This window comes from Choloepus didactylus, chromosome 19 (assembly GCF_015220235.1).
Source record: "Choloepus didactylus isolate mChoDid1 chromosome 19, mChoDid1.pri, whole genome shotgun sequence".
Taxonomy (NCBI): Eukaryota; Metazoa; Chordata; class Mammalia; order Pilosa; family Megalonychidae; genus Choloepus; species Choloepus didactylus.
In genome coordinates, this window is record NC_051325.1 from 16610304 (window position 1) to 16634528 (window position 24225).

The following is a 24225-nucleotide window of genomic DNA, read 5'->3' on the forward strand; positions in this document are numbered from 1 at the left end:
GAAAACTATTTGAAAAGGATAAAGATTATTGAAGCTGATTTTTAAAAGATTGGGATTTGCTTGCAAAACGTCCTTCCCAACATAATGCTCCAGATTTCTTCTTAGCTCTCTAGCTGTTCAGCAGGATATTAATATAATTTTTCCCTTTTGTTGTTTGTGGAATTTTGTGATGCGTAACATGAGACCTATAAAATAAACTGAAAAGGATGCAAATTAAAACAAAAATATAACTGTGCCCTTTCTCCAGAGATTGTAGTAGACTGGGAAAAGGTTTGGTGAACTGGGCAACTGGAAAGGCTCTATTTTGCTTTGCAAGGTTTGGCTTAGAACAGTTGTTCTCAACCTTGGCGATGCTTGGAATCCTCAAGAAGTGTGTTCAGAACAAGCCCCAAGTCAATTAAATCAATTTCCAGGAAAGTAGAGATTTTCAGGTTTTGCTCCCCACGTGCTTCCAACCTGCAGAGAGTCTGAGAACAAGTGGGCTAGATTAGCTGGTTGCTTGACATAGATATGTATTTTGTTTAAATGTAATTGTTTTTTATATCAAAATTAATATCACCGATTTTGCTTTGGAATACATCTTTGAACTTGGCCAAGTAACATTGAAGAGGCCGGAGAATTACTCTTTTTTTGTTTAGCCTTTGCAGGGATATTCTTGCCCCAGGTGCCCACCAATTACTATTTCAGAGTCCTCCTCTCTTTACTGTAACGGAGGTTGTTACAAAAGCCTAAAATTGTTTTTCCTAAACCTTAATTTTCTTTGTCAGAGATTCTTTTCCACGAAGATATTTTCTTTTTATTTTTCAAACTCATTTTTTCCCCTCTAATTCCAAAGTGTTTTGCATCAGAGCACACATTTTGAATCATATAATCTCTTCCCTTGTAACAAAATTGTTCTTACTTGTAAGAACACAGAGATGCTCTGGCCTTATTTTAAAATCACTGCATCACCATCAACTGGGAGCTTGTTAGAAATGCAGACTCTCCAGCTCCATCTCAGACCTACTGAGTCAGAATCTGCATTTTAGTGAGATCCCTGGGTGATTCATATGCACCTTAGAGTTTGAGAAGCAGGAAGGGAGGAAACATCACATTCTGTATCAATCTCAGCCTAAGAATTCTGAAGACGAGTTAGATGGTTGCTTTCAGGTTTGTTTCATCGATGCTGGTTACTGTGTTAGAAAATGTGCAGGTCACTTTTGCACAAAAGAGGATACAATTAGCATCGTTCCCTAGAATCGTAGGTAGGTTGGTTACTGTGTCAGTAAGAGTCGTATCAAAGGCCACTGGGACCCATCTCTGGTCAATAAAGTTGGGTTTATTATTTACCAGCAAGGGAGAGCCACACCATGGAGAATTGGGGTGTTTCATTGAGAGGGCAGAGGAGGAACTTGTTACTGGCTTTGCTTCTGTGCTAGGTCAATTGGGGAGGGGTCTGTAAGAAGGAGGGTGCTCTCAGAAAGAGGGGGATCACCCTGAAATTGAGTATCTCAGAGGTGGGAGGATGGAGTGTGGCGGAAGCTGTCACTGGTAAAGAAGCTGCACCATTCTTGCTAAGGAGAGCAGACATTGGGCATTTTGGTAGTTGGTCTTTTTGTCTGTGCTCAGTCTGGTTTTTGTCCCATTCCCCCAGCTCCCAGAGTGGCATCTTCCAATGTTGGTGGCATTGTTTCTAAGTAGGGAGCATCCTGTCATGGCTGAGTGCCAGGCCATCTCCTGGCTGACAGCTGTAGGGCTGTTTGGCTTCCTTTTCAATACGCATTTTCTTTTAAATTTTTCATCATCTTTTTAATTAAACATAGACAGTACATGCAAACAACTGGCATCAAATTCATAAAAATACAATGCTCCTATACAATATCACTTTATTCTTAATCCATTGTTTCCTTCTCTCCTAAGTGTGAGGTGTTGTGTAAGGCGCCCTGGGGACAGGGTTGGGGGCAAGATGTAAAGATGACTATGAGCTAAATAGTGGGGAGAAGCAGTAGCCTGGTGTGAGGTGGTGTAATGCATTTGCCCTGTGTTTCTCTCCCAAGGCTGCAGGGCTGGAATTTGCAAAGTGTAGAATATTTGCAGATCCGCCCATATATTAGTAACTGGGGACACGAAGCCCCTTCTGCTCCCAGCCACCCCCTTGTCTCCTTCTTTGAGGCAGAGAGATGGGCTGAGAGACAGACACAGAGAATTAGAGACAGAGGGAGAGAGAGCTGGGAGAAATATTGCCCCCAGGCACCGAGAACCCCAGGAATGAACAGGTGTGGGGTGACCACCCGTGGATAAGGATAAGGAGCTTCTGTAGTTAATGTCCCAAGTCCCACCTTCTCCACAAGGCAGGGCCACAGGCTCTGGAGCCACACTTACTTCCTCCACTCATGCTTATCCTGCTCTAGATCTTTCTGTGTCTGAGTGTTGCTCTGATCGTGTTGCAGCGTGTTTGAGAGGAGGGGACTGCCTTGGATGTGTGGGCTTGAACCAGGAAAGCACTTGGGAGTATTTTAGGTTTTTGATTTTGCTGGCTTTGAGTCAGTTTGCTCGGTGTCAGAAACACTATTCTTATGCAGTCAGGCTTTTGGGAAGCAATTTTGATATTTTTGGATAGACAGTGGAGAGGATGGTTGGGAAAGGGGTGCCAGCTTGGCTGAGCGTGGAGAGCTTGAGGGATGATTGTCCCTTCTTCCCAAGTCATTCCAAGGAGCCTGGATGGGACTGAGCAGCCTCCTCTCCCAGGCTTCCTGCTTCCCTTCCATCCTTTGGTCCTGATGATCCTGCAGTGAAGTCTTAGTACAAGCCCACGGCGCAGAGTTCTGACTAACCATGCCATCTTGCATAGACACAGGGATTTAGAGCTGAACAACAGCCCACATCCCAGATTTTCTGTCTTATAGAAGGTGAAACTGAGGTTTTGAGAGGTCAAATACCTTAGCCAAAGTCTAAAGACTGTTAGCCGGTTCATGGTACAGCCAGGTCTAAAGCTTTAGTCTCCCTCACACTCTGTCTCATGTGTCTTGCACTCAACAGGTGTTTGATCATTCAGACTTGGAAGGAAGACAAAGTGAAAAGGCAGTGGCTGCAGTGGGCCCATGCCTTCTCCCCCCTTTTCCTCTCTTGGGTTTCCTAGGACATCAGAGAGTGCTGGTGAGTGCTAAGTTTGGACTTCTTTGTGCAGGAGAAGCTCCTGACCGAACGGAAGGTGGCTGTCCTGAAGAAGGAGCTGGAGGAGAGCCAGGGAGTCCTGTCCCACCTGCAGATGCAGAGATCCAAGCTGCAGGCCGAGGTACCTCCACCCCTTTGCTTCCTGCTGCTTGCTGCTGGTGACGCCACGTGTGTGAGCACCCAAATGGTTAAATTGTGTTTTACCGAACATTTGTTGAAGTGCCACAGATGGAAAAGTTGCACAAGTATCCAGCCTGATGCATTTTCGCCAACTGTGTACCCAACACTCAGATCAAGAAACAGAATGTTCTGTGGGTGACCAGATGCCCTGATTTGCCTGGGCCTGGAGGGTTTCCTGGGAGGCAGGATTGTCAGTGCTAAAACTGGAAATGTCCTGGGCATTTGAGACAGGTGGTCACCCCAGTTCCCAGTCCGCCAGAAGTTCCCCTCATGTCCCCTTTGAGTCATCGTTCCTCCATCCAAGGGTAATGCTGTCTTGACTTCTATCACAATTGATTATTTTTGCCCATGTTAGACTCAGATTAAGAGGAGATGGATACACACTGGGATTTTTATCCTACACTTGCTCAGATCTGTGCATCTGGTTTCTCTTTTTGTGACCTTAAAATCTCTCCTTTGGGATTTGATGACAAACAGGACTTTGTTGGTAGTTGGTTTTTGCCTATAGTCAGAAATTTGTGAGAGTCAAGCCCTCATTTCCACCCCCTCTTTGTGGTGATGGAGGCTTACTTGGAAGACCAAACTCAACAGAAAATCTCAATCCTGTTTCTGTGACCTTCCTTCTGGTTAATGGGTTTCCTGGTTTGTTCTCCTTCCATCGTTTTGGTGGTTCTTTCTCTTGTCGTGGTGCACCTGGAATTAGAATACCGTACATTTAGATGGTTGGGTAACCACATCTTCCAGATCAAAAAATAAATTGATGTTTGGCTTGACAAGTACAGGTCAGGGGAAAGAAAAGAAAAATTTAAAAACTCTGACTTTGACCAAAAATCTAGAACATTTGATCATCATATGCTACTCTGTCTCCACCCTACTGATGCCTACAACATCGAAATAGTTTTAAAAGTTGCATCCAAATGCAGTAGCTTTTCGTAGATACTTGGTGTCCTCCAGATCTGCTCAGGGTCTCATTTTGGGTCCTTAGAGTTAAGAATCCTAATCCCTACCTCTAGCACTCGCCGACCAGACCCCCTACTGTTCAGCAGCTCTAGGACCTGGGCTCTGGCAATTGTCCCCTGAGTTAGAGGTCACAGCTCGAGAAACCGACTCCTGTCCTTAAATTAAACTTGTCCTTTTCATATGGACAGACCATGGCTCAATTAGGTGACTTGGCAATGTGCGGATGCTCCCGAGGCCCTGAAAGGAGAGAAGGAGAGGGTGTGCGTTTGTGCCTGTGTGCGCCTGTGAATGTATGTGTGTATGCGTATGAATGCACATGTTGTGTGAGAATGTATATATGTGTGCACCTCTGAGTGTGTATGTGTGCAAGTGTGTATGTGTGCACACGTATGAGTGTGAATGCATATATGTACGTATGTGAGTGTGCATGTGTATACATGTGCTTGTTTATGTGTGCATGTGAGTGTGAACATGTAAATGTGTATAGTGTATGCATGTGTGCATGTGTGACTGTATGGGTATATATGTGTGAATGTACACGTATGTTCGTGAGTGCTTGAATATGTGTGTGCATGTGTGTGTGTGTGTGATTGTGCAAGTGTTGATTGGCAAAGTGGGAAGCAAGACCATTCATGGTGCTAGACACTAATGTTTACCAAATCTCAAGTTACAACTTGTTATTGGGTTATAAAATCAATTCACTAGAATCACCTGGCATTAAAAATAAATAAAATTGACTACACTTGAGTAAAATAGAATAAGAAATAACAGAATGCATTGCAAGTAGAAAGATAGGATTTGTTTGTGAAACCTTTGTTTTAAGTATATATGTATATTTGAAAATATGTATTTGTTTGCATGCACATGCTTATTTGTGTGATCTATGTGGCTTGCAATGTAAAATGTGTTTCTTCTTGTGGTCATGGTGCTAATGATGAAAAACACTGCCCTACAAACTGAGAAAGGTGGAAGGGCAGCCTCACCTGGTGCTCTGGTTTGTTAAAGCTGCTGTTATGCAAATTACAAGAAATGGATTGGCTTTTATGAAGGGGATTTATTAGTTCACAAGTGTCCGTAAAAGTGTCCAAACTAAGGCATCAACAAGAGAAAGGCCAGTGGTGTCCGGAACACCTCTGTCAGCTGGGAAGACATGTGGCTAGTGTCTGCTGGTCCTTTGCTCCTGGGTTGTGTTTCAAAATGGCTTTCTTCAAAATGACTCTGGGCTTCTGTCTCTCTCAGCGTCTCTCAGCTTCTGTGCATCCTTGCTTGTTCTCCCAGGGCATTTCTCTCTTAGCATCTGGGGGTCCTCTTTTAGCTTCTCGGGGGCAAACTCTGGGCTTCATCTCTTAGCTTAGTATCTCTAAATATCTTTATGTCTGCCTCTTCCAGCACCTCCAAGCATCTGGTTTTGTGCCGGATCTCAGCTTCTCCCAGATATGTAATCTCAGCAAACTCTGGATTATGTATTCTAGCTTCTCTCCAGAATCTCTCTCTCAGCTGCTCTGAGCTCCTTCGCTCTGTGAGCTCTCTTAAAGGACTCCTGTGAACTAATCAACATTCACCCGGAAAGGGTGCAGTCACACCTCCAAGGAAATGATCTAATCAGGTCGGCTCACCTGCAGTTGGGTGGGTCACATCTCCATGGAAACAACCCAATCAAATGTCCCACCCTAATCAAAAGACTAATGAGTTTGCCCCCACAAGTTCGTGTTAGTGAACATGGCTTTTGTGGGGGACATGATAGATCCAAACCAGCACACCTGGTAAACTCACTTCCAAGGCAGAAAGAATGTTTTTCTTTTTCTATGTATGTTTGTGTATTTGTTGAATGTATGATTAAATTTCATAAAGAATTAACCCAGTTTATGAAACAAAACATCCCATTTCTATGCTCAGTTTCTACAGAAAGACTTGTTAGTCTTACTCAGCTGCTGCTGTCAGTCTCAAGCAGGGGTCTGATGAAGGGGTCTCTTTTGTGCACCCCCTCCCCTCTTCTGATAGGGGTCTGGTGAAGCCCATAGGCCCCTTCTTAGGAAAATGTCATTAAAGACTTAAAATAGATAGGATTAAAAGGAAATCAATTATACTGAAGTGCAGGTATCAAAATATTTTAAAGAATTTTCTTATAGACTAATATGCATGCTTGTATCGAGTAACAAGATCTAGAAGTGGGTCCAATAGAAAACAAGATGTACTCATTTTTCTGTTCCTGCCATAATGGATTGTCACGAATTTAGGGGACTAAAACAACACTCAGCTCTGTAGGTCAGAAGCCTGGGTAGGTTTGGCTGGTTTCTCTGCTCTGTGTTTCACGAGACTGAAATAAGGGTGTTGCCCACCCTGGGCCCTTATCTGGGGGGCCCTGGGGGAGAATCTGCTTCCGGGCTCATTCAGGTGGTTGGCAGAATCCAAGCCTGTGAGGATGTCAGGCTTGGGAACACACTTCTTTGCCGGCTGTTGGTCGGGAGTCATTCTCAGTTTCCAGGGGTCTCCCACGTTCCTTGGCTCATGGCACCCTCCATCATTTCGTGCATCGAACCCTTCTTAGGCCATCAAAATCTCTGCCTTCTACTTCTGCTGCCTCTCTCTAACATCCTTTTTTGCCTTCCTCTTCTGCCTTTATGGGCTCATGTGATTAGGGATAATCCAGAATAATCTCCCTATTTTTTTTAGGTCAACCGATTTGTCACCTTAATGACATCTGCAAAGCTCCTTTTGCCACGTGGCGTAACATCTCTGTGGGTGTAACACTGAGGGGCAAAGGTCACAGGGGCCAAAATTCTGCTAATTGAAACGCAGTTGGCTGGGACCAGCCCAGAATTTCTGACTCAGTAGGGCTCACCCTTTGAGAACCACTGCTGTAGCGGGGGTCCCAGGGTGGGTCAGAATGTTCCACATTCTGGGGGTGTGGGGGGCTTGGGCCCTCCAGAGCCTTGTTCAAAGAAATGTTCATAGCTGGCTTTTTTGCTGGTTTTGAGAGATTTTAGTGGCTTAGTGGAGTAGCTAAGCTTAGGCCAAGGGCCTTATTATGATGGGGGTGTGTAATGGGGATGGGGATGCCAGCCTGGCAGGGCGGAGGCAGCTGGTTCTGCCTCTGATGCTTCCAGAATCCTCCATGACGGGTCCTCTGTGGTTCCTGGACTAGCAGCATAACATCACCTGTGGACTTGATAGAAATGCAGCTTCTCACGCCCCACCACAGACCTCCTGAATCGCGAGCAATGGGGATAGGGCTCGGCCACGTCTGTTTACACAAGCCCCTGGACGATGATGCTGGCTCAAGTTTGGGGGTGCTTCAACCCAGGGATGGAAGGAACAGCAGCCCAATTGGAGTCCCTTTCCTCCTTCAGAGAAGCTGCATGTAAGACCCCTGGAGATGGTACTTCTTACAGCTGGAAGGGGAAGGATGGGCAATTCTGTCTTCCTAAATCACAGGGACTGTTAGTTTCTGTGACGGGGAAGTGGAAAAAGTCAAAGTAATTGCAAAGTCTGAACAGTCCAGGTGTCATTTCCTAGGTAAGTCACTTGGCACCATCTAGTGGTCAGTTTTGGAAAAACAGGGTGTAGTGAGGACACTTGAAGACATCTGGGGGCCTAAGAGGATGGGGTAGGAACTCTCTCCTCCGACGAGTCCTCACTGCCAGCTGTCCTGAGTCCCTGTGGACTCATGCCGAGCCTGGCTGCTGTGCTTGAACATTTACTCTTCCGTTTGGCCTCGATTGCCAGTGTGGTTCCTGCCCTCAGTGGCTGTCGGCCTCATGGGGGAGACAGATATAGAGGGTCCAAACAGAAATCCGACAGTCAGCTGCCATCAGGGTAAAGTTCAGGCTTTGCAGCCTGGCCCGTACCCTGCCCTGTCTCTCTCTCCAGTGTCAGCGACCCTGGGCTGCTTGTCAGCTGCCCCTATTCTCCTCTTCCTCTCCTTTCCCCTCTTGAGCTTTCCAGCACCTGCCCCTTGGCTCATCTCTTCTTTTCTTTCTGAAAGTCCCTTTCGGCTGCTGAGCTCCTACGCATTCTTCAATACCCTGGGCTGACCCTGTCTCCTCCTGGAAGCCCTTTTTAGCTTACTCCTACACCGCAGGGCCTTTAAGTGTGCTCTGTGATGCCTGGGCACGTCTCTACAACTGAATAAAGATCTCTGGCTCCCACCTGCCCTGCTGGACTGTGAGCTCCAAGAGGGAGGGTCTGGTCTCCTCCAGCAGCCCGGGAGCTGGCGGAACTGGGGCTCCTATTGTTTTTCCTGAACAACTCCCCTTTTGGTGAATATTTTTAATGCTCGAGCTATAGAGACCAGATTGGTGTAGATAGAAGTAAGTCAAGCTTTATACACCCAGCCATCCCTTGGCTGCAGGATGCTGTGGGATCTTGGTTGATTCTGCAGAATCAGGTAGAGCTTTAGCTGCCAGCCAGAGGCTGGAAGGTGTGTTCAAGTTAAAGTCAGGTCATCAAGACTTTCTCCCAGGGCTGGGATTCCTCCTACACACTCCATCGGAGGATGTCCGGCCTTTAGAACATGCATACTTCATGCAAAAACAAAAATAAAACAGCGAACAGACCAAAACAACAACAGTAGCAACAAACCAACCAACCAAACACCAACTCATGAGATATATTAAAAAAAGATCTTACTTTCCCTGTAAGGTAGAAAGATCACAGATGACTTTGTCCTAGTCTCTCCTTGTTTGTGACAACCCCGAGGTGTTCTATTTACAGATAAGAGGTTTCCTACGTGAACACACTAGGGGAGCTGTCTGTGTGGGGAGTCACTCCAGCCCCCCTGTGCTTTCACCGGGATCAGTGCCCACCCACAGGGGCTCAGGTGGTGGTGCGTGGTGGTGAGTTTTCCCGGAAGGGATGCCATGGATTCTCTTCATCCGTAATTTACTGTTTATTGTGGAACATTCCAAACAGGCATAAGAATGAGGGAACAGTCTAATAAACGTCCGTGTCCCATTCTCCGCCTTCACCAACCCTCTCCACATGGCCTCTCTTACCTCATTGGCAACACCCTGCCCCAGGACATCCTATCGTCTTCTCCATCCATATTTCAGGATGTATCTCTGAAAGAAGAGGACTCCCCTTATAGAACATAAACCCACCTTTAAAATTAACAATAATTTTCCCATATCATCAAATGTCCAGTCAGAGATCAATTTTCCAACTGTCTCATATTTTTTTTCATTGAGGTAACATTTACCTATAGCGAATGTCACCCTTTCTAGCATATAAATTCATCCTCTTGATAAAGGCATAAAGGCATGCAGCCATCCCACAATCAAGATATTGTGGGGCCCCATCCCTCCCCCAAACTGCCCAGTGCTGCGGCAGCCCCTGGCACCCCCTGGTCTGGTCCCCCTTTTCCAGAATGTCGTATAAATGGAATCACACAGCATGGAGCCTTTTTCATAATTGTTTGGGCAGTTTGTTTGAATTGGGACCCAAGTGAAGTCCACACTTTGTAATTGGTTGGAATCTAGAGGTTCCCTTCCATCTTGAATATACATACTTTAAAAATCTAGGTGCTGTGGGCCCCAGTTCTTTCCTGAATGTCTGGGAGACAGCTAAGGTTTGCTACAAAGCCCCAGTGATGCTGGGACCAGTTGCTCTCTGAGCGAGTTCCAGCCAGGCCAGTGTCCAGCAGGTGTGGTGATTCAGCTTCTCTCCAGGCAGCTGGAATGGCTGATTTCACTACTCGTTCATTCGTGGATGGCTTCTTGTCTCTGATTCAATCCTTAAATGTTTTAGCTTGAATCAGTTTCACATTTGGAGAACAGTTGCAGAAATCGTACAAAACCCACACAGAGAACTCCCACTAACACCCCCAACACCGTTACTCAGATCCACCAACTTTTAGCCTTTTGCCACATTTGCTGTCTCATTCTATCCACCCATCCATCCATCCATCCGTTGTCTATTATCTATTTACCTGTTTTCTCAACATTTGAGAGTAGGTTGTTCACATCATGCTCCTTGAACACTTACAACTTCCCTGTACATTTTCTAAGAACAAGCATAATCATTTATGTAACCATCTTCATATAGTTATCAAGTTCAAGAAATTTAACATTGATAGAAAGTTTACGGTCTATATTCCAGCTTTTTCACCTTTCTTAATAATGTCCTGTTGGGCATTTTCTCCTTCATTATTGGAGCCAGTTGAGTATTGTGTACTGCATTTAACTGTCATTGTTTAAAGGGGTCTTTTAATCCCTTTAGTTCTTGGAAGTGTTTCCTGGAGTATGTAAAAGGCCCAATAAACACTCTGGTCTTGGTAAGAAAATGTGATTGCACTGGGATTTGTGGGTGTGATTTGTTATTTGTCATTAGGGATGTCTGCTTGGATGGGGATTTTTGAAATAAGGAACAGAAACTGGATCAATCAGGCTTACACAGAAAGGGCCCTATTCTGTTTTATTTTGAAATTAATTTTAGACTTCTAAAAAGTTGCAGAAATAGCACACAGATTTCCTATGTACTCTTCACCCAGCTTCCCCAAACATTAACATCTGAGTCACCGTGGTACAACGATGAAAACCAAGAAACAATACTGCTAATGAATTACAGGCCTTTCTAAAAGTTCTTGTTACCCCACTAATGATTTTTCTGGTCCTGTATCCCACCTGCAGGTAGGTTTCATATCCCCTTTATCTCATCTGGTTCCATGGTCTTTCTTTGCCTTTCGGGACCTTGATGCTTTTGAAGAGTCCCGGCCAGTTACTTGGTGACTTTCCCTCCATTTTGGTTTCCGTGATGTTTTCTCAGTAATAGGAAGAGGTTTTGCATTTTGGGCAGGAATTCCAAGGAGGTCACATTATGCTTTCAGTTCACGTGGTGCCTGCCAGCTTTCTCCGTTGTAAAGATACTATTTTTTTTTTTTTCAAAGGAGAAGGGCATAGCAGGTAGCTTAGGAAGTTTGCAAGCCGGAAGCGCAGCCTGAACCAGGAACCAGGCTCCGTGGCAGCTGCTGTCTGTCTGTCTGTCTCCCTCCCCTCCTCTTTCTCCTCTGGCCACAGACTCTCTTTTCTGTGGGTCTTTGTGCTCCAGCTTCATTTCTCAGCCTCTCTGAAGAACTGCCCTTCTCAGCTCCGTGCACATTGTGAAAGATCACCACTCCCAAACGGCAGCCGCAGACTCCAAGTTTATATGTCCCAGCAGGTCTAGAACCTGCCCCCAACTCACTGGTGTTTCTGCGATGCTGTGAAGTCCCCAGGAGAGGACTGGCTGGCCCGGGTCAGGTCCACCCCTGGTTCTAACCATCCGGGTCAGGAGAGTGGGTGGGATGGGGTTGACATCAGACACGGGATGACAGGTGCTGGGCAAGCGTCTTCCCTAAGTGTCTACAACATGTAACTTCTCATTCCTTCCTCCCCTCTCCTCCATCCTTCCCTCTCTTCCTTCTTTCCTGCCTTCCTTTCTTCCATCCTTAATGATGCATCAGCCATTTCCTGAAAACCTTTATCAGCGAAGTCACCAAATGTCATCATTTAGGGACCTTCACTGTTCCAAGATATGGTGCAAAATCCATATTAAGTGAAGAGTTTGTAGTAACAAGGAACATTCATCCTTTGGATTGTCTGAGGTACATTTAGGTCTGGATGTATGAAATGCCTTGTAGTGGACACACCTGGAGTTGAATAAAGGTGGTTGTCTAACCCTTCGTTACTCAGAATGTGGCCATGGACCGGCACCATCAGCATCACCTGGGAGTGTTAGAGATGCAGAGTCTCTGGCCCCGTCCCAGACCTGCTGCCTCAGATTCTGCATTTTCCCCAAATCCTTGTGTGATTCCTATGCACGCTCAAGCTTGAGAAGCGCTGCTCTAGGGAGAAGTGGTTTTGTTTTGCTTTGTGTTGCTTTAGTTTGTTTCTCAGGACCATGCTTCTTAGATCCTTTCCTACCTGAGAAAATGAGGTTTTACAAAAGTCACCACTACAAATACGAAATTTGTAAATAAATACATTTATGCACCTTCATGCATTGTTGAAAGCTCTTAAGGGGAATATAAAACCACCCCTCTCTATTTTCCTCTCTTAATGTTTACTTGCCCTGGATTAGTATGTAAATAGTGTTTTCCTAAAGTTATTTTATATATACACAAGTTCACACATATACGCATTTTATACCAAAACATATATGTAACTCTAGTGATCAAAAATCAGGTGCAAATTAAAGCACCGTAGTGGCTGGGTGAGGACAAGGAAATTTTTTCCCTTAATTATTTTAGTAAAAAATAGCATTTTATCTATGTAATATATGTTTTTTTTTTTTTTTTTTAACTTGTTTTTGGCTATGAGACTTGTGCATAGTTTATAAAAGTGTGAAGGCTATCAGGTTTATGCTAAGTTATTCAAATGTAATTTAATTTGAATTACACATTTGATTCCACGGAGAGCAGGTTGTGTCCTAATTTCTGGGTTTGTCGTCTTACTGCTCCCTTTGGGGACGACTCCCTTATGGGCCAGTTTCAGAGGACACTGCTGCTTCAAGGAGACAGGAGCTCAGTTGGCATATTCCTCCTTGGCTTGAGGATCCCATGGTGATTCATTGCTGATTTCTTACTGTCTGGAAAACAAGCAAACAGAACAAATAAAACTTCCCACCCGAGTCCGGGTTCTCTGGGAGAAGTCCCTGTGTTGGGGGAGAGGGCGGGATGGATTTCCTCATAGTGTGTCTTTGCCCACAGACAGCAACTCTGGAAGAAGCTATTAAAAGTGCCCACGAGTGTTACGACGAGGAGATTCAGCTCTATAACGAACAGATTGAAGCCCTGCGGAAGGAGATTGAAGAGAGCGAGAGGGCTCTGGAGAGGGTGTCCTGGGACTGCCGGCAGCTGGCACTCACCCAGCAAACCCTGACGAACGAGCTGGAGCGGTACCACCGGATCCTGGAGACTGAAGGCAGCAGGTGTGGAGCGGGGAGGGAGCGGGAGCTCGGTCCGCCAGCCTGGCCGCTCTCTCCTTCTGCACATTTTTGTTGAGCACCCACTACCTGCCAGGGACAGTTCTAGGCAATGGGGATGTGGCAGGGAATAAAAACTCCAAATCCAGAAACTCATGGAGCTTGCATACTAGTGGGAGAGACAGATAATGAGGGAGTTTGTAACCTGGGGAGTATGACAGTTAAGTGCTGAGGAGTCAATTATGTCAGGGAAGAGAGAACGGCGATGGGGGCGACGGTGGGAACATTTGAAATCTGAAGTAGTGTGGTCAGAAAAGGCCCCACTTAGAAGGCTATTGCTCTCCCCTGCCCCCGCCCAGGTCTCTGGGGACATAAACATCTTGGCAGCTGGGGTGATCAGGAGTATTAAATGAGAGGCTGCATGTAAGACACCCAGCACTGTGTGTGGCACAACGCAAGGGTTGCAGAGGTGTGGGTGTTACTACTATTACACCCCTCATGATTATTACCACTTAGTAGGGTCAATATGTGGCTGTCAGATACTCCACTGGGTCTCCTCCATAACTGAGCCACGACTCGAATCCCGCTCACTTCAAGACAGGTGGAAAATTCTACCTCTATCTCCATCTCCATCTCTGTCATCTATCCCTATATTCATCTCCATTATCTTCATCTCCATCATCTCCATCTCCATCATCTATCTCTATTTCCGTCTCTGTTGTGCATCTCCATGTCCATATCCATCTCCATCATCAATCTCCATCTCCGTCTCTCTCTCTCTGACTCTAGCTATCTCTATATCGTCTATCTAATTATCTACATCTACATTGTCTATGGCTATGTCAATGTCCATACTATATCTATAGATAGCCTGTATAGAAAAGATTGGTGACAACCACTTCTTATGAGGACTCAGATTCTCTATTTTTTTTTTTTTTCAGGAGCCCCTCTCCCTCACTTTTTTTTTAAGTCTTCATTTTATTGAGATATATTCACATACCATGCAGTCATACAAAACAAATTGTACATTCGATTGTTCACAGTACCATTACATAGTTGTGCACTCATCACCTAAATCAATCCCTGACACCTTCATTACCACACACACGAAAATAACAAGAATAAAAAAGTGAAAAAGAGCAATTAAAGTAAAAAAGAACACTGGGTGCCTTTGTATGTTTGTTTGTCTGTTTGTTTGTTTGTTTCCTTCCCCCATTTTTCTACTCATCCATCCGTAAACTAGACAAAGGGGAGTGTGGTCCTTATGGCTTTCCCAATCCCATTGTCACCCCTCATAAGCTACATTTTTATACAATTGTCTTCGAGATTCATGGGTTCTGGGTTGTAGTTTGATAGTTTCAGGTATCTACCACCAGCTAACCCAATTCATTAGAATCTAAAAAGGGTTATTATCTATATTGTGCGTAAGAGTGCCCACCAGAGTGACCTCTCGGCTCCTTTTGGAATCTCTCTGCCACTGAAGCTTATTTCATTTCCTTTCACATCCCCCTTTTGGTCAAGAAGATGTTCTCTGTCCCACGATGCCAGGTCTACATTCCTCCCCAGGAGTCATATTCCACGTTGCCAGGGAGATTCACTCCCCTGGGTGTCTGATCCCACGTAGGGGGGAGGGCAGTGATTTCACCTTTCAAGTTGGCTTAGCCAGAGAGAGAGGCCACATCAGATTCTCTGTTAAGTCAGGATTCTTCAACTCAATCTTGCTAATTTTCTGGGCTTAGGTTGAATTAAAAGAGGAAACACCCCTGAATTATTCCACAAGGAACAGTTCTCTTTTTCACTCTGGGTGCTTTATCTTGGCTGTGAGTTCTTGAATGTTTAGCAAGAAAAGCAAGGTTACCCAGTGTGAAAGGTTTATATTCACATTTAGGAAAATAAGTCTTGAACTAGCATTAAAATGTCCTAATGAAAAGTTTTGTTTTGGGGGCAGGGCTTCACAAAAAGGCAATTTTGTTTGTTTGTAACTTTTAATTTTGACTAATTGAAAATACTCTATATTCGCCAGTTGTTTACATGTTGTCCCAATTGCTTTATCACTTTCTCTCTATTTATATTGTAATGTATATTAATTTTTAAAAACAAGTTGGCAATATCATGGCCTAATTGCCTTAAATACTTCTGCCTGTGCTGGCCATCCTTTTATTAAAAACAAAATAAAAATTAAAAAACAAAAAGCAAAAAATAAAACAAAACAAAAACTTGATCCAACAGGTGACTTTTTATAGATTTTAAGCTTTCCCCACTTTACAATTTTTCTATCAGCATGTTTCACAGTTTATGACTTGAGTGCAAAGAAATAATTATTTCCTTTATGTCCCCATCTAGTGTGTAGATGTATATATGGTTATCTGTTTAAAATTATATATAATTCATGATCAGTTTGATCTTGAGAAAGCTTTTTTCATTTTTGCTTAACACCGGAGAGTCACTCTTGCACCCTGATCATCTGTTTGGCTTGTTGATGAAATGAAGATGGTGACCACACTCTGGTTTTTCTACCAGGCTGAATTCTGCCTTCATTGAAACCCCCATCACCCTCTTCCAGTTCCACAGAGCCCCTCGCAGCCCTCGTTCTGGCCAGAAAGGTAACACACCCCAACCCTGCTTCTGCTTTTTTAACTGTTGTGTAAAACATGGAAAAACCAAGTGGCTTTCTTCTTGTTGTCAACATTTACACTCCCTTCTGTTCCACCTGGGAATTAAATGCGTTTATGTAAGGTTTCCTTTCCCCCTCTTTCAGATAGTCCTTCTGGTGCTAAAAGACTGAGCAGAGAAGTTTGCAAGCAGAGACTCAGATTTGGAGGATGAGCCACCTTGTGAATCCCATGTCTGGGATTTATTTACCATAAAAAAATCCTTGCGCTCAGGATGATGATGTGGCTACTGATTTGTACTCCCCCCACATGAAATGAACTATGTTACGCAAAGGTGCTTAATCTAGTGTCAAGAGCAGAGTAGATGCCCGATTATTGTCCGTTTTCTTTTCTTTTCAAAACCAAGCAGAAATAGGCTTGCTTAGCCACTGTGGTCCTGCTTTAGCATTTGGCCTTTTTGGAACAGTGTCACGTAAGACGTCTAAATCTACCCGGTTCTCAGCAAACACAGCGTTTAGAAAGTAAAGAGAAGATGGAAATGTCGACTGCCCGACTACCCTCTGTATGCAGGCCCTTTAAATCCATATTTCTCAGGAAGTTCAGAGAGGCTTGTGGAATTGGGGTTTCAGAGTCAGAACACTGTTGGAAGGAGCAGCGGTTCTGCTGCCAAACACTAAAGGATGCCTCCATGGCTGTGGGAGCTTGACACAGGGCCCCCCATCCAACAGGTTCCGTGCTTGGCTTAATGCTCCACTGTCGCCATCTTGAAATTCTTAATAATTTTGTGCAAGGGACCCCACCTTTTCATTTTTTCACTGGGCCCTGAAATGATGTAGCCGAGCCTGCAAACACCCCTTCCCCCCAACACCAGCTCCCCGCTGGCTTGTCCCTTTGACGTGTCTCCTCTCTGCATTCCATCTCCTTGCTGTTTCATGGCCCTCCATCTTGTGTCCTCCCAGGCTGGATGCCACTGTCTGTCTTAATCCAGTGGATTGAGCTTGAAAAAGCTCAAAATCACCATGGGAAGGAAGCTCAAAAATCACCATGGGACAGAAGTGGAGGGAGGGATGATTTTCCTGTTTTCCCTGGATTCTTAAATTGTTAGCTTTTCCTTTCAGCTGCATCTGAAGAAATGGCCTTGGAAAGAGGGAATTCCTGTTACTTCTGAATTTAATAGCATCTTTTGCTCTTTTTGCCCAGGAGGAAGGGGATGCTGAGTGAGAGGTGGCTGCATTTATTTAGCTTGGGATAAGCGTGGAGTACAGGAGACACTGTGGGTTAAGATTCCCAAGCCTGAGCCCATTCTGACACATTCTGACACATTAGAAAAGCTCCGCTCTTTCTCCTTGGAGGCGGTCTTTGTAGAATGGGCTTCCCTTGTCCCTGCAGTGGATCCGAGGATCCGCCATTAGCTCAGCAGGGGCTGTGGTCCCCTCTGTCACAGCAGTAGGATCCTGTGTCTCAGGACCTTGGGCCTCGTATGATGGCGAATGTGAGTATTAAAACAGGAGGCTTTCAGCAGCACTTCCCTTCCATCTGAAAGCCCAGAGGGGTCAAGCGACTTGTCCAAAGATGCACAGCTGGTTGGCAGAGCTGGGACCTTAATGTTTGAGCCTCGGATGCTATGAAGCCAGGGCTCTTTCCCCATCGCTTTTGCCCCATGTGTCATAAACCCTTCCCTGGTGCTAGGCATTTGTCTCTAATATTGTTAGCATAGTTTTGAACGACTACATTTTCTTTCTCTTCCATTGACAATTATACTCGGCTTACTGCCTTTAAAAAATTATTTATTTTTTAGATCTTTCCAGGGCTTTGCAGGATTTAACAACAGCAAAACCAAGACAAAAAGGCCTCCCCAAGAATGTTCCAAGGAGAAAGGAGATCATAACCAAAGACAAAGAGGATGAACCTCTGGAAGACACAACATTAAAAGGTCTGGAAGACACAGGGCGGGTGCAGGTGGTACTTGAAGAAGAAGGTGAATCTGAGCTTGAACGAGGGGCTCAGGACGCAAGGCCCCCAGTGCAGGAAGGGGCTCCAGAGGACGTGCCAGATGGAGGGCAGATAAGCAAAGCCTTCGGGAAGCTCCACAAGATGGTCAGGGAGCGGGTGAGAAGTCCCAGAGAGCCGGAGCCACCAGCCGAGCTCTACACCAAAGGGCGGTACGTGCTGGTCACGGGGGACACCAGCTACGTGGACCCCGAGTTCTGTTCCTTCTCCATCCCAGCCAAAGGCTGGGTGGTTGTTTCCACTGAGGAAGACTCTGTGCATCAGGACAGCGAAGTGGAGCCCACTCCCGAGCAGCCCGAGCCCCCTTTGGAGAATGGACGGGAGGATTCCCAGGAGGGAGAAGACAGCCACCCACCCGACCAGCGTATCACAGACAAGGAGAATGGGATAAACTCCCAAGAGCTGAAAGGGCCCGGGGAGAAATATGGCGATCAGGAGGATGAGGGAGCGGGGAGGCCGTGTTCCCCGGTCATACCTGGTCCAGAGGAACCGTCTACACCCCAATCTCAAAAGCCCGGGGCCAGTCAGGATGGATCTGAGGGGCAGGGGGCTGGGAGCAGTAGTCTGCCAGAAAAAAGCCCTCCCAGGGCTTTGGCATATGCAAAGGTGGAAGTGGTGGAATCCATCGAGAAGTTTACAACTGAGAGCATTCAGACATACGAAGAAACTGCGGTGATTGTGGAGACTGTGATTGGAAAGACTGAGGCAAACAAGAAGAAATTAGGAGAGAAATCCTCTTAAAATGCCCAGGCTCAGCTGGAGAAAATGTCTTTGGGGCCACTCTAAGGGAAGTGGTTTGAGTTTTTAGAACAATTGATAAATGAGCGAAGGTTCCTGTTTGGATTAGACCATAGTTGACCTGTCTGGCATTGCCAAACAAGCCTTAATTAAAAAGTTGTTTTCTTTGCTTGCACCATCCTTTGTCTAATTAATAAGCGTGTTGGGAATGTATGTGGTTCAGCCATGCTTCAGACAAGGGCTCTGTGGATATTTTAAGAAGGATGCTCTGTTAACCACCAAACCATGCTCATTTAGGAAAGAGAGACATGCTCTTCCTCATGATTCATTTAGAGACTCATTGGAGACTCAGATAGTGTCTGGATTTCACCCACAAAAATGCTAGCTGATGCCATTTGGCTCATTTTCATTCCATTGCAAACCCAAGAGCATGCTGTTGGTGGATGAGTGTTTTGTTAGAGAGCAAATGATTAAAGGCATCTGTCTTAGTTTGGGTTCCCTCAGAAGCAGATCCTGAAGCAAGGATTTGAATGCAAACAGTTTCTTCGGGGTGTGGTCCCAGGGAGCAGCAGTAGGGGAGGGGAGAAGTGGGAAAGAGAGGAGAAGGCAGCCAATAAAAGGTGTGGGACCAAACCAGTTGGCACTGTGGGCAGCAGGGAGCTCTGGGAGATGGAGTAACCTGCCCAGGGGTGAGGGAGCTGGGGTATTGATCCACCAACTCCTGTCAGTCAATGGGGAGGGCTGCTCCTGGGGGTAATTCCCTGGTCCTGCTACCCAGGTGGGTAAAATAGAAAGCCCTCAGGTAGAGAAGTGCAACTGTGGTATTTGGGATTCAGGCCAGCATACATGGAAATAGTGAGGGTTGAGGGGATATAGGCAGGGGTCTACACCATCTGCCAGAGCGTAAGGACTGAATGCACTTTTGCACGAGAACTTGAGTCTTCTCATTCAGGGATTGCAGTCCTAGGCCAGCTTTCAGAAAGCAAAATCACATGTCACTGCACAGGTTCCTTGTGTAGAAGTTAGTTAAGTCATCCAGTACACATTTATTGAGCATATACTATGTGTCAGATTGTGATGGTGGTAAAGTGAGATTTTTCAGATTTATTAAGAATCTCAATTTACTGTAACATAGCCCTGCCACATGTGAGTGTGGGCACTCCCTCTTGCACACACACGTGTGTGTACACACGTGTGCATAGGTCCTCACTGAGTCATATCCTAAGAATTAGAAATTACTCAAAACCAGAAACTTAAAAAAAAACTTTATTGCCTTTTGGTATCCATTTTTTTCTATTAACAGTCCAAAAATAATTTTTTACTTATATCAATTAAAAAATGATCTTTCCTTCGCGTAGAAGCTCCAAAAGACATTAAGGGTACTGGGTAAATGTGCTTAAATGGGTTATTGCATCCATCTGAAAAAAAAAAAGCACCCAGCAAGATGACTATGCCATATCAGAGAAAATTGATGGAATCACAAATTACTTTCTATTATTTCATTGTTGTGAATAATAGAAAGAATACTAAATGGAGTCACCTTTCTTTTATGTTTAGAGTTAAAAAATCATGTTCTGAATTCATTTGAGCTTTTGATTTCAAGACAGAACTATTCTGGTGTTCTGTTTAAAAGCTGGAGAACCCACCCCGTTACACAGTTGGGAAATATTTATAATTTAAGAGCCTAAGAGCAAATGAATGAAGCCATTTGGGCCAGGGTGTATCTGCAGCCTTAACCACCACAGCAAACTCTTTCTTTTCCCCACTAAATCTTTTTAATTTTCAGACTAGGTGTTCAGTTAATAGTCTTATTTAAAAGGGCAAAGAGTTCTCTTTTTGGAAAGAAAAGTGGTTTTTTTATTATATTCAATTGATCAACTGAGATGGATCGGGGCCTTGTTCTGTGCTTAGCTCTGGGCACTGGGGGGACAGCACAGCCATCAGATGTGGCCCTGCTCTCACGGGCACGATGTTCGTGGGAGGAGGAAAATGTACAAGCAAGCAGGTTACGAAACATGGGAAATTTAGATGGAATACCGTGAAGGAGCTCAAGTAGGGTGACTTGCTAGAGAAATGGGGGGTCTATTTGGGTTGGGTGGCCCAGAGGAGATCCTGGGGAGAGGTGCCATGTGATCTGATGACAAGACAGGGGCAGCCATGTGAAGACCTGAAGGAACAGCACCTGCAGACGCGAAGACCCTGGGGCAGGGACGACTGGAGCTGTTCCAGAAGAAATGTGACCGTTGGGGGACAGTGGAAGGAGACAATGTCAAGGAGGGAAGCAGGGACCAGTTAAGCCCCATTTATGGGCAAGCTTACGGCAGCCTGGAAGTCAGGCTCCCGGTGTGAAAAGCGGGGCTGGTTGCTGGCTCAGTCTCAGTGGACACTTTGGGGGCCTAGTCGAGCTCTTTGTCCCCCCAAGGGCCCCGGGGGTCTGCCCCACTAGGTCATTTCCTTGGCAACTCTCCACGTCCCGTGCTTGGTCCTGTTTTCCCCAGAAGCCCTGGGGGTGGGTTTCTTTCCCTGCCTTTCCTCTCCCAGAGGGCTCTAGAAACAAGCACAAAAGCTTTTGTTGTATAAACAGCATTTATTAGTAAGCATGGGGGCTCAGAGAAGACCTCCCCAAAGCATCGATGGCAAGAAGACATGGGGGCTTTGACAAGCCCTGAGATACCTAAAGTACTGACGCTGTTACAGGAGAGGCTCTTGGCCTTCTTCCTGACCTGCCTCCAGCCTGGTGTAGGAAGACTTCCCTAAGCTCCGTGAAGAAGCTTTATGGCAGCTCCCAGCTCCTCCCAGTTCCCTACGAATCAGAGTCGGGGGCCGGTAGCTGCCCTTCTGTGAGCTGCTCTGAGTGCCTGGCCCAGATCCCCTTGGCACGTGCTGTCCTGGTTCTTGTTGACACTCCAAAGACTCTCATGTAGCGTGCGTGCCTCTTTGCCTTGGGGTGTCCTCTGGCCCCTGGAGAGTGCTTGGTTGACACGCTGGGCAGGTTGGAAGTGCTGAGGAGCCGATGCCCCTGGGAGCAGCCCTCAATAGAAGATGGACAGGCCCTGGTGGGTACATACCCCAGCTCTCACCCCTCAGTGTCTCAGAGGGCCCTGGCAGGTGTGAACGCAGCAAAGAGACCCACTCATCAGTGACCCCTGCATGGGCCTCCTTCCCCTCCCTCTTCCTTTTCCTGCTCCCCTAGAGCAGTTTCCTTTCAAATAAGCTACTTGTCCAGAATCCTCATCTTGGGAGTACCCAACTGTGCCGGTTTGAATGTATTATGTCCCCCAAATGCCATTATCTTTGATGTAATCTTGTGTGGGCAGACCTATTGGTGTTGATTAGGTTGTAATGCTTTGAGTGTTTCCATGGAATTGCCCCACCCAACTGTGGGTGATAACTCTGATGAGATAATTTCCATGGAGGTGTGACCCCACCCATTGAGGGTGGGCCTCGATCAGTGGAGCCATATAAATGGGCTGAAAAACAGAAGGAACTCAGTGCAGCTGTGAGTGATGTTTTGAAGAGGAGCTACAGCCAAGAGGGGCACTTTGAAGAAAGCACAGGAGCTGCAGATGAGACACAGTTTGAAGACGGCCATTGAAAGCAGACTCTTGCTCTGGAGAAGCTAAGAGAGGACAAATACCCCAAGTGCAACTAAGAGTGACATTTTTGAGGAAATGCAGCCTAGAGAGGAACGTCCTGGGAGAAAGCCATTTGGAAACCAGAACTTGAAAACAGACACCAGCCACGTGTCTTCCCAGCTAACAGAGGTTTTCCAGACGCCATTGGCCATCCTCCAGTGAAGGTACAAGATTGCTGATGTGTTACCTTGGACACTTTATGGCCTTAAGACTGTAACTGTGTAACCAAATAAATCCCCTTTATAAAAGCTGATCCAGCTCTGGTGTTTTGCATCCTGGCAGCATTAGCAAACTAGAACACCAACCTTAGACAGCTCATGGGTAGCTGCTGTCCTTCCCTGCCCAGCATTGACCACCTTTTCCTCAGGTAGCAGCCCTGATTTGGTATTGAGGAACTGCTTCTCTGACACTGGATACAGCTCCAATCAGAAATGTCAGTCAAAATAGTCTGTTTTCCCCGGCCTTGGGGTGGACGAGTGACCCAAAATAGAGCAACCTGATTCTCTCTCATGGGAGTTCCAAATCTGGGTCCAGTGAAACCAAGACTGAAAACGCCGGAGCTCACCTTCTGATGGGGGTGCCCTGACTGAGTCATCCATGGTTTCCACTGTGTAGTTAGGGCCTCAGGCTTGCTCCAACCTCTGTCCTTTTTTAGGCTGGTTTGGGCTGGTTCTTCAGGCTCTCCTTCAGTTCTGAGAGGCACCCCACCCTCTAAGAAACACATTGCTAACCTGTCATTAGTTAGAGTTGGTTTCTGTTGCTTGCAACCCTAAGATTCCCAAAGATACCTGCTAATGGATGAGATTTGGTATTGGCAAAAGACTTCAGGAGGGCTGAATCAGGTTGGGTTGCCCCAAGAGCAGCCGCCATTCATGGTCTTGGGTGTGGCTGGTTGATGAGAGTGGTGATTGCAGGAAGTTCAGTGTGCTGGTTCGTAAGCTCTTTTCTCTTAGTTTCAAACTCACCTCTCTAAACTTTGCTCTTTTGTTGGGGCTGGGACTCTGCAACCACTTTCCTGCTTTGCCAGCTGCTCGCTGGTAGTCTCTGTCCATAGGGAGAACCAGAGGAAGAATGACAGGCTGGAAGAGGACGAGGGGCCTGCTCTTTTTCATTTACTTCCTGTTCGGTCTGCGTTCAGGATCACTGCTTCACCCTGGCAGTGGCACTTCCATTCTGTAGCAGCAGCTGAATCCCCCTTGTGGTTTTTCCAGCATTTGCAGAACCAGTCTCATTACAGTTTCAGCCCCATGGACCCCTCCTCCAGGCTTCCAAGTTCATAATTCTAACCTCTTCCTTCAGGGTGGCAGTTGCTTCCTGGAGCTGCTACCTCTGTGACACTTTTCATATTCTCTTTTGCCTTTTTAATTAACTAGCTAACAGTTCTTTATGCTTAGTCTACAGAGCTTTATACTAAATTCTCTCTGTGATTTCCATCTCCTGAGGCAGGCAAGGGAAGGATCCAACTCAGGGTGCACTAATAAGCGAAGGACCACTGTGGTCAACTGAGGCTCCATCCCACTGGGGACCCTCGAGGAGCTGGGTAGGACACACCTGCACATTGTTCCAACGGGAGGCGAGGATGCAAGGGAATCCGTCTACCAACTTCCATCCTCTGGGGTGTCAATGCCCTGGCACTTCTGACCACTCCAAACTGGTCAGCTCTGCAGTCTGAGAACACCTCCCTGACAAAGAGAGACAAGGATATATAGAAACTGTCTCCAGCTGACCTCCGGGGTGGTTCAATGGGATATAGGGCAGAGATTGGCAAACCTTTTCTGTAAATGGCCTGATTGTAAATATATTAGGCTTTGCAGGCTGTATGGTCTCTGTTATAACTATTCAACTCGGCTGTTGCAGCACAAAAGCAGCCACAGAGAATACATAATAAATGAAAAAGCATGGCTGTTTCCAATAAAACTTTATTTAGAAAGATGGGCAGTGGGCTGGATCTGGTCCGTGGGCCATAGTTTCCTGCCTCTTGTTAACGGGGATGCAGCGACAGGGTCCTTCACAAGATTCCTTTTCCACATCACATGAAA

General features: G+C 45.9%; 1 protein-coding gene across 5 annotated transcripts in view; it reads left to right on the plus strand.

Moving 5' to 3' along the window:
* BFSP1 (beaded filament structural protein 1) overlaps window positions 1-18726 on the plus strand; it is a 68224-nt gene extending 49498 nt beyond the window's left edge. For all 5 annotated transcript variants that reach the window (XM_037811681.1, XM_037811678.1, XM_037811679.1 and 2 more), the window contains 4 exons: window positions 3167-3274; window positions 12977-13197; window positions 15712-15794; window positions 17602-18726. In XM_037811681.1, coding sequence (XP_037667609.1) covers window positions 3167-3274; window positions 12977-13197; window positions 15712-15794; window positions 17602-18554 — 1365 coding nt within the window. In that variant the 3' untranslated portion in view covers window positions 18555-18726. The remainder of the gene's footprint in view (window positions 1-3166; window positions 3275-12976; window positions 13198-15711; window positions 15795-17601) is intronic.
* Window positions 18727-24225: the final 5499 nt, after the last annotated feature.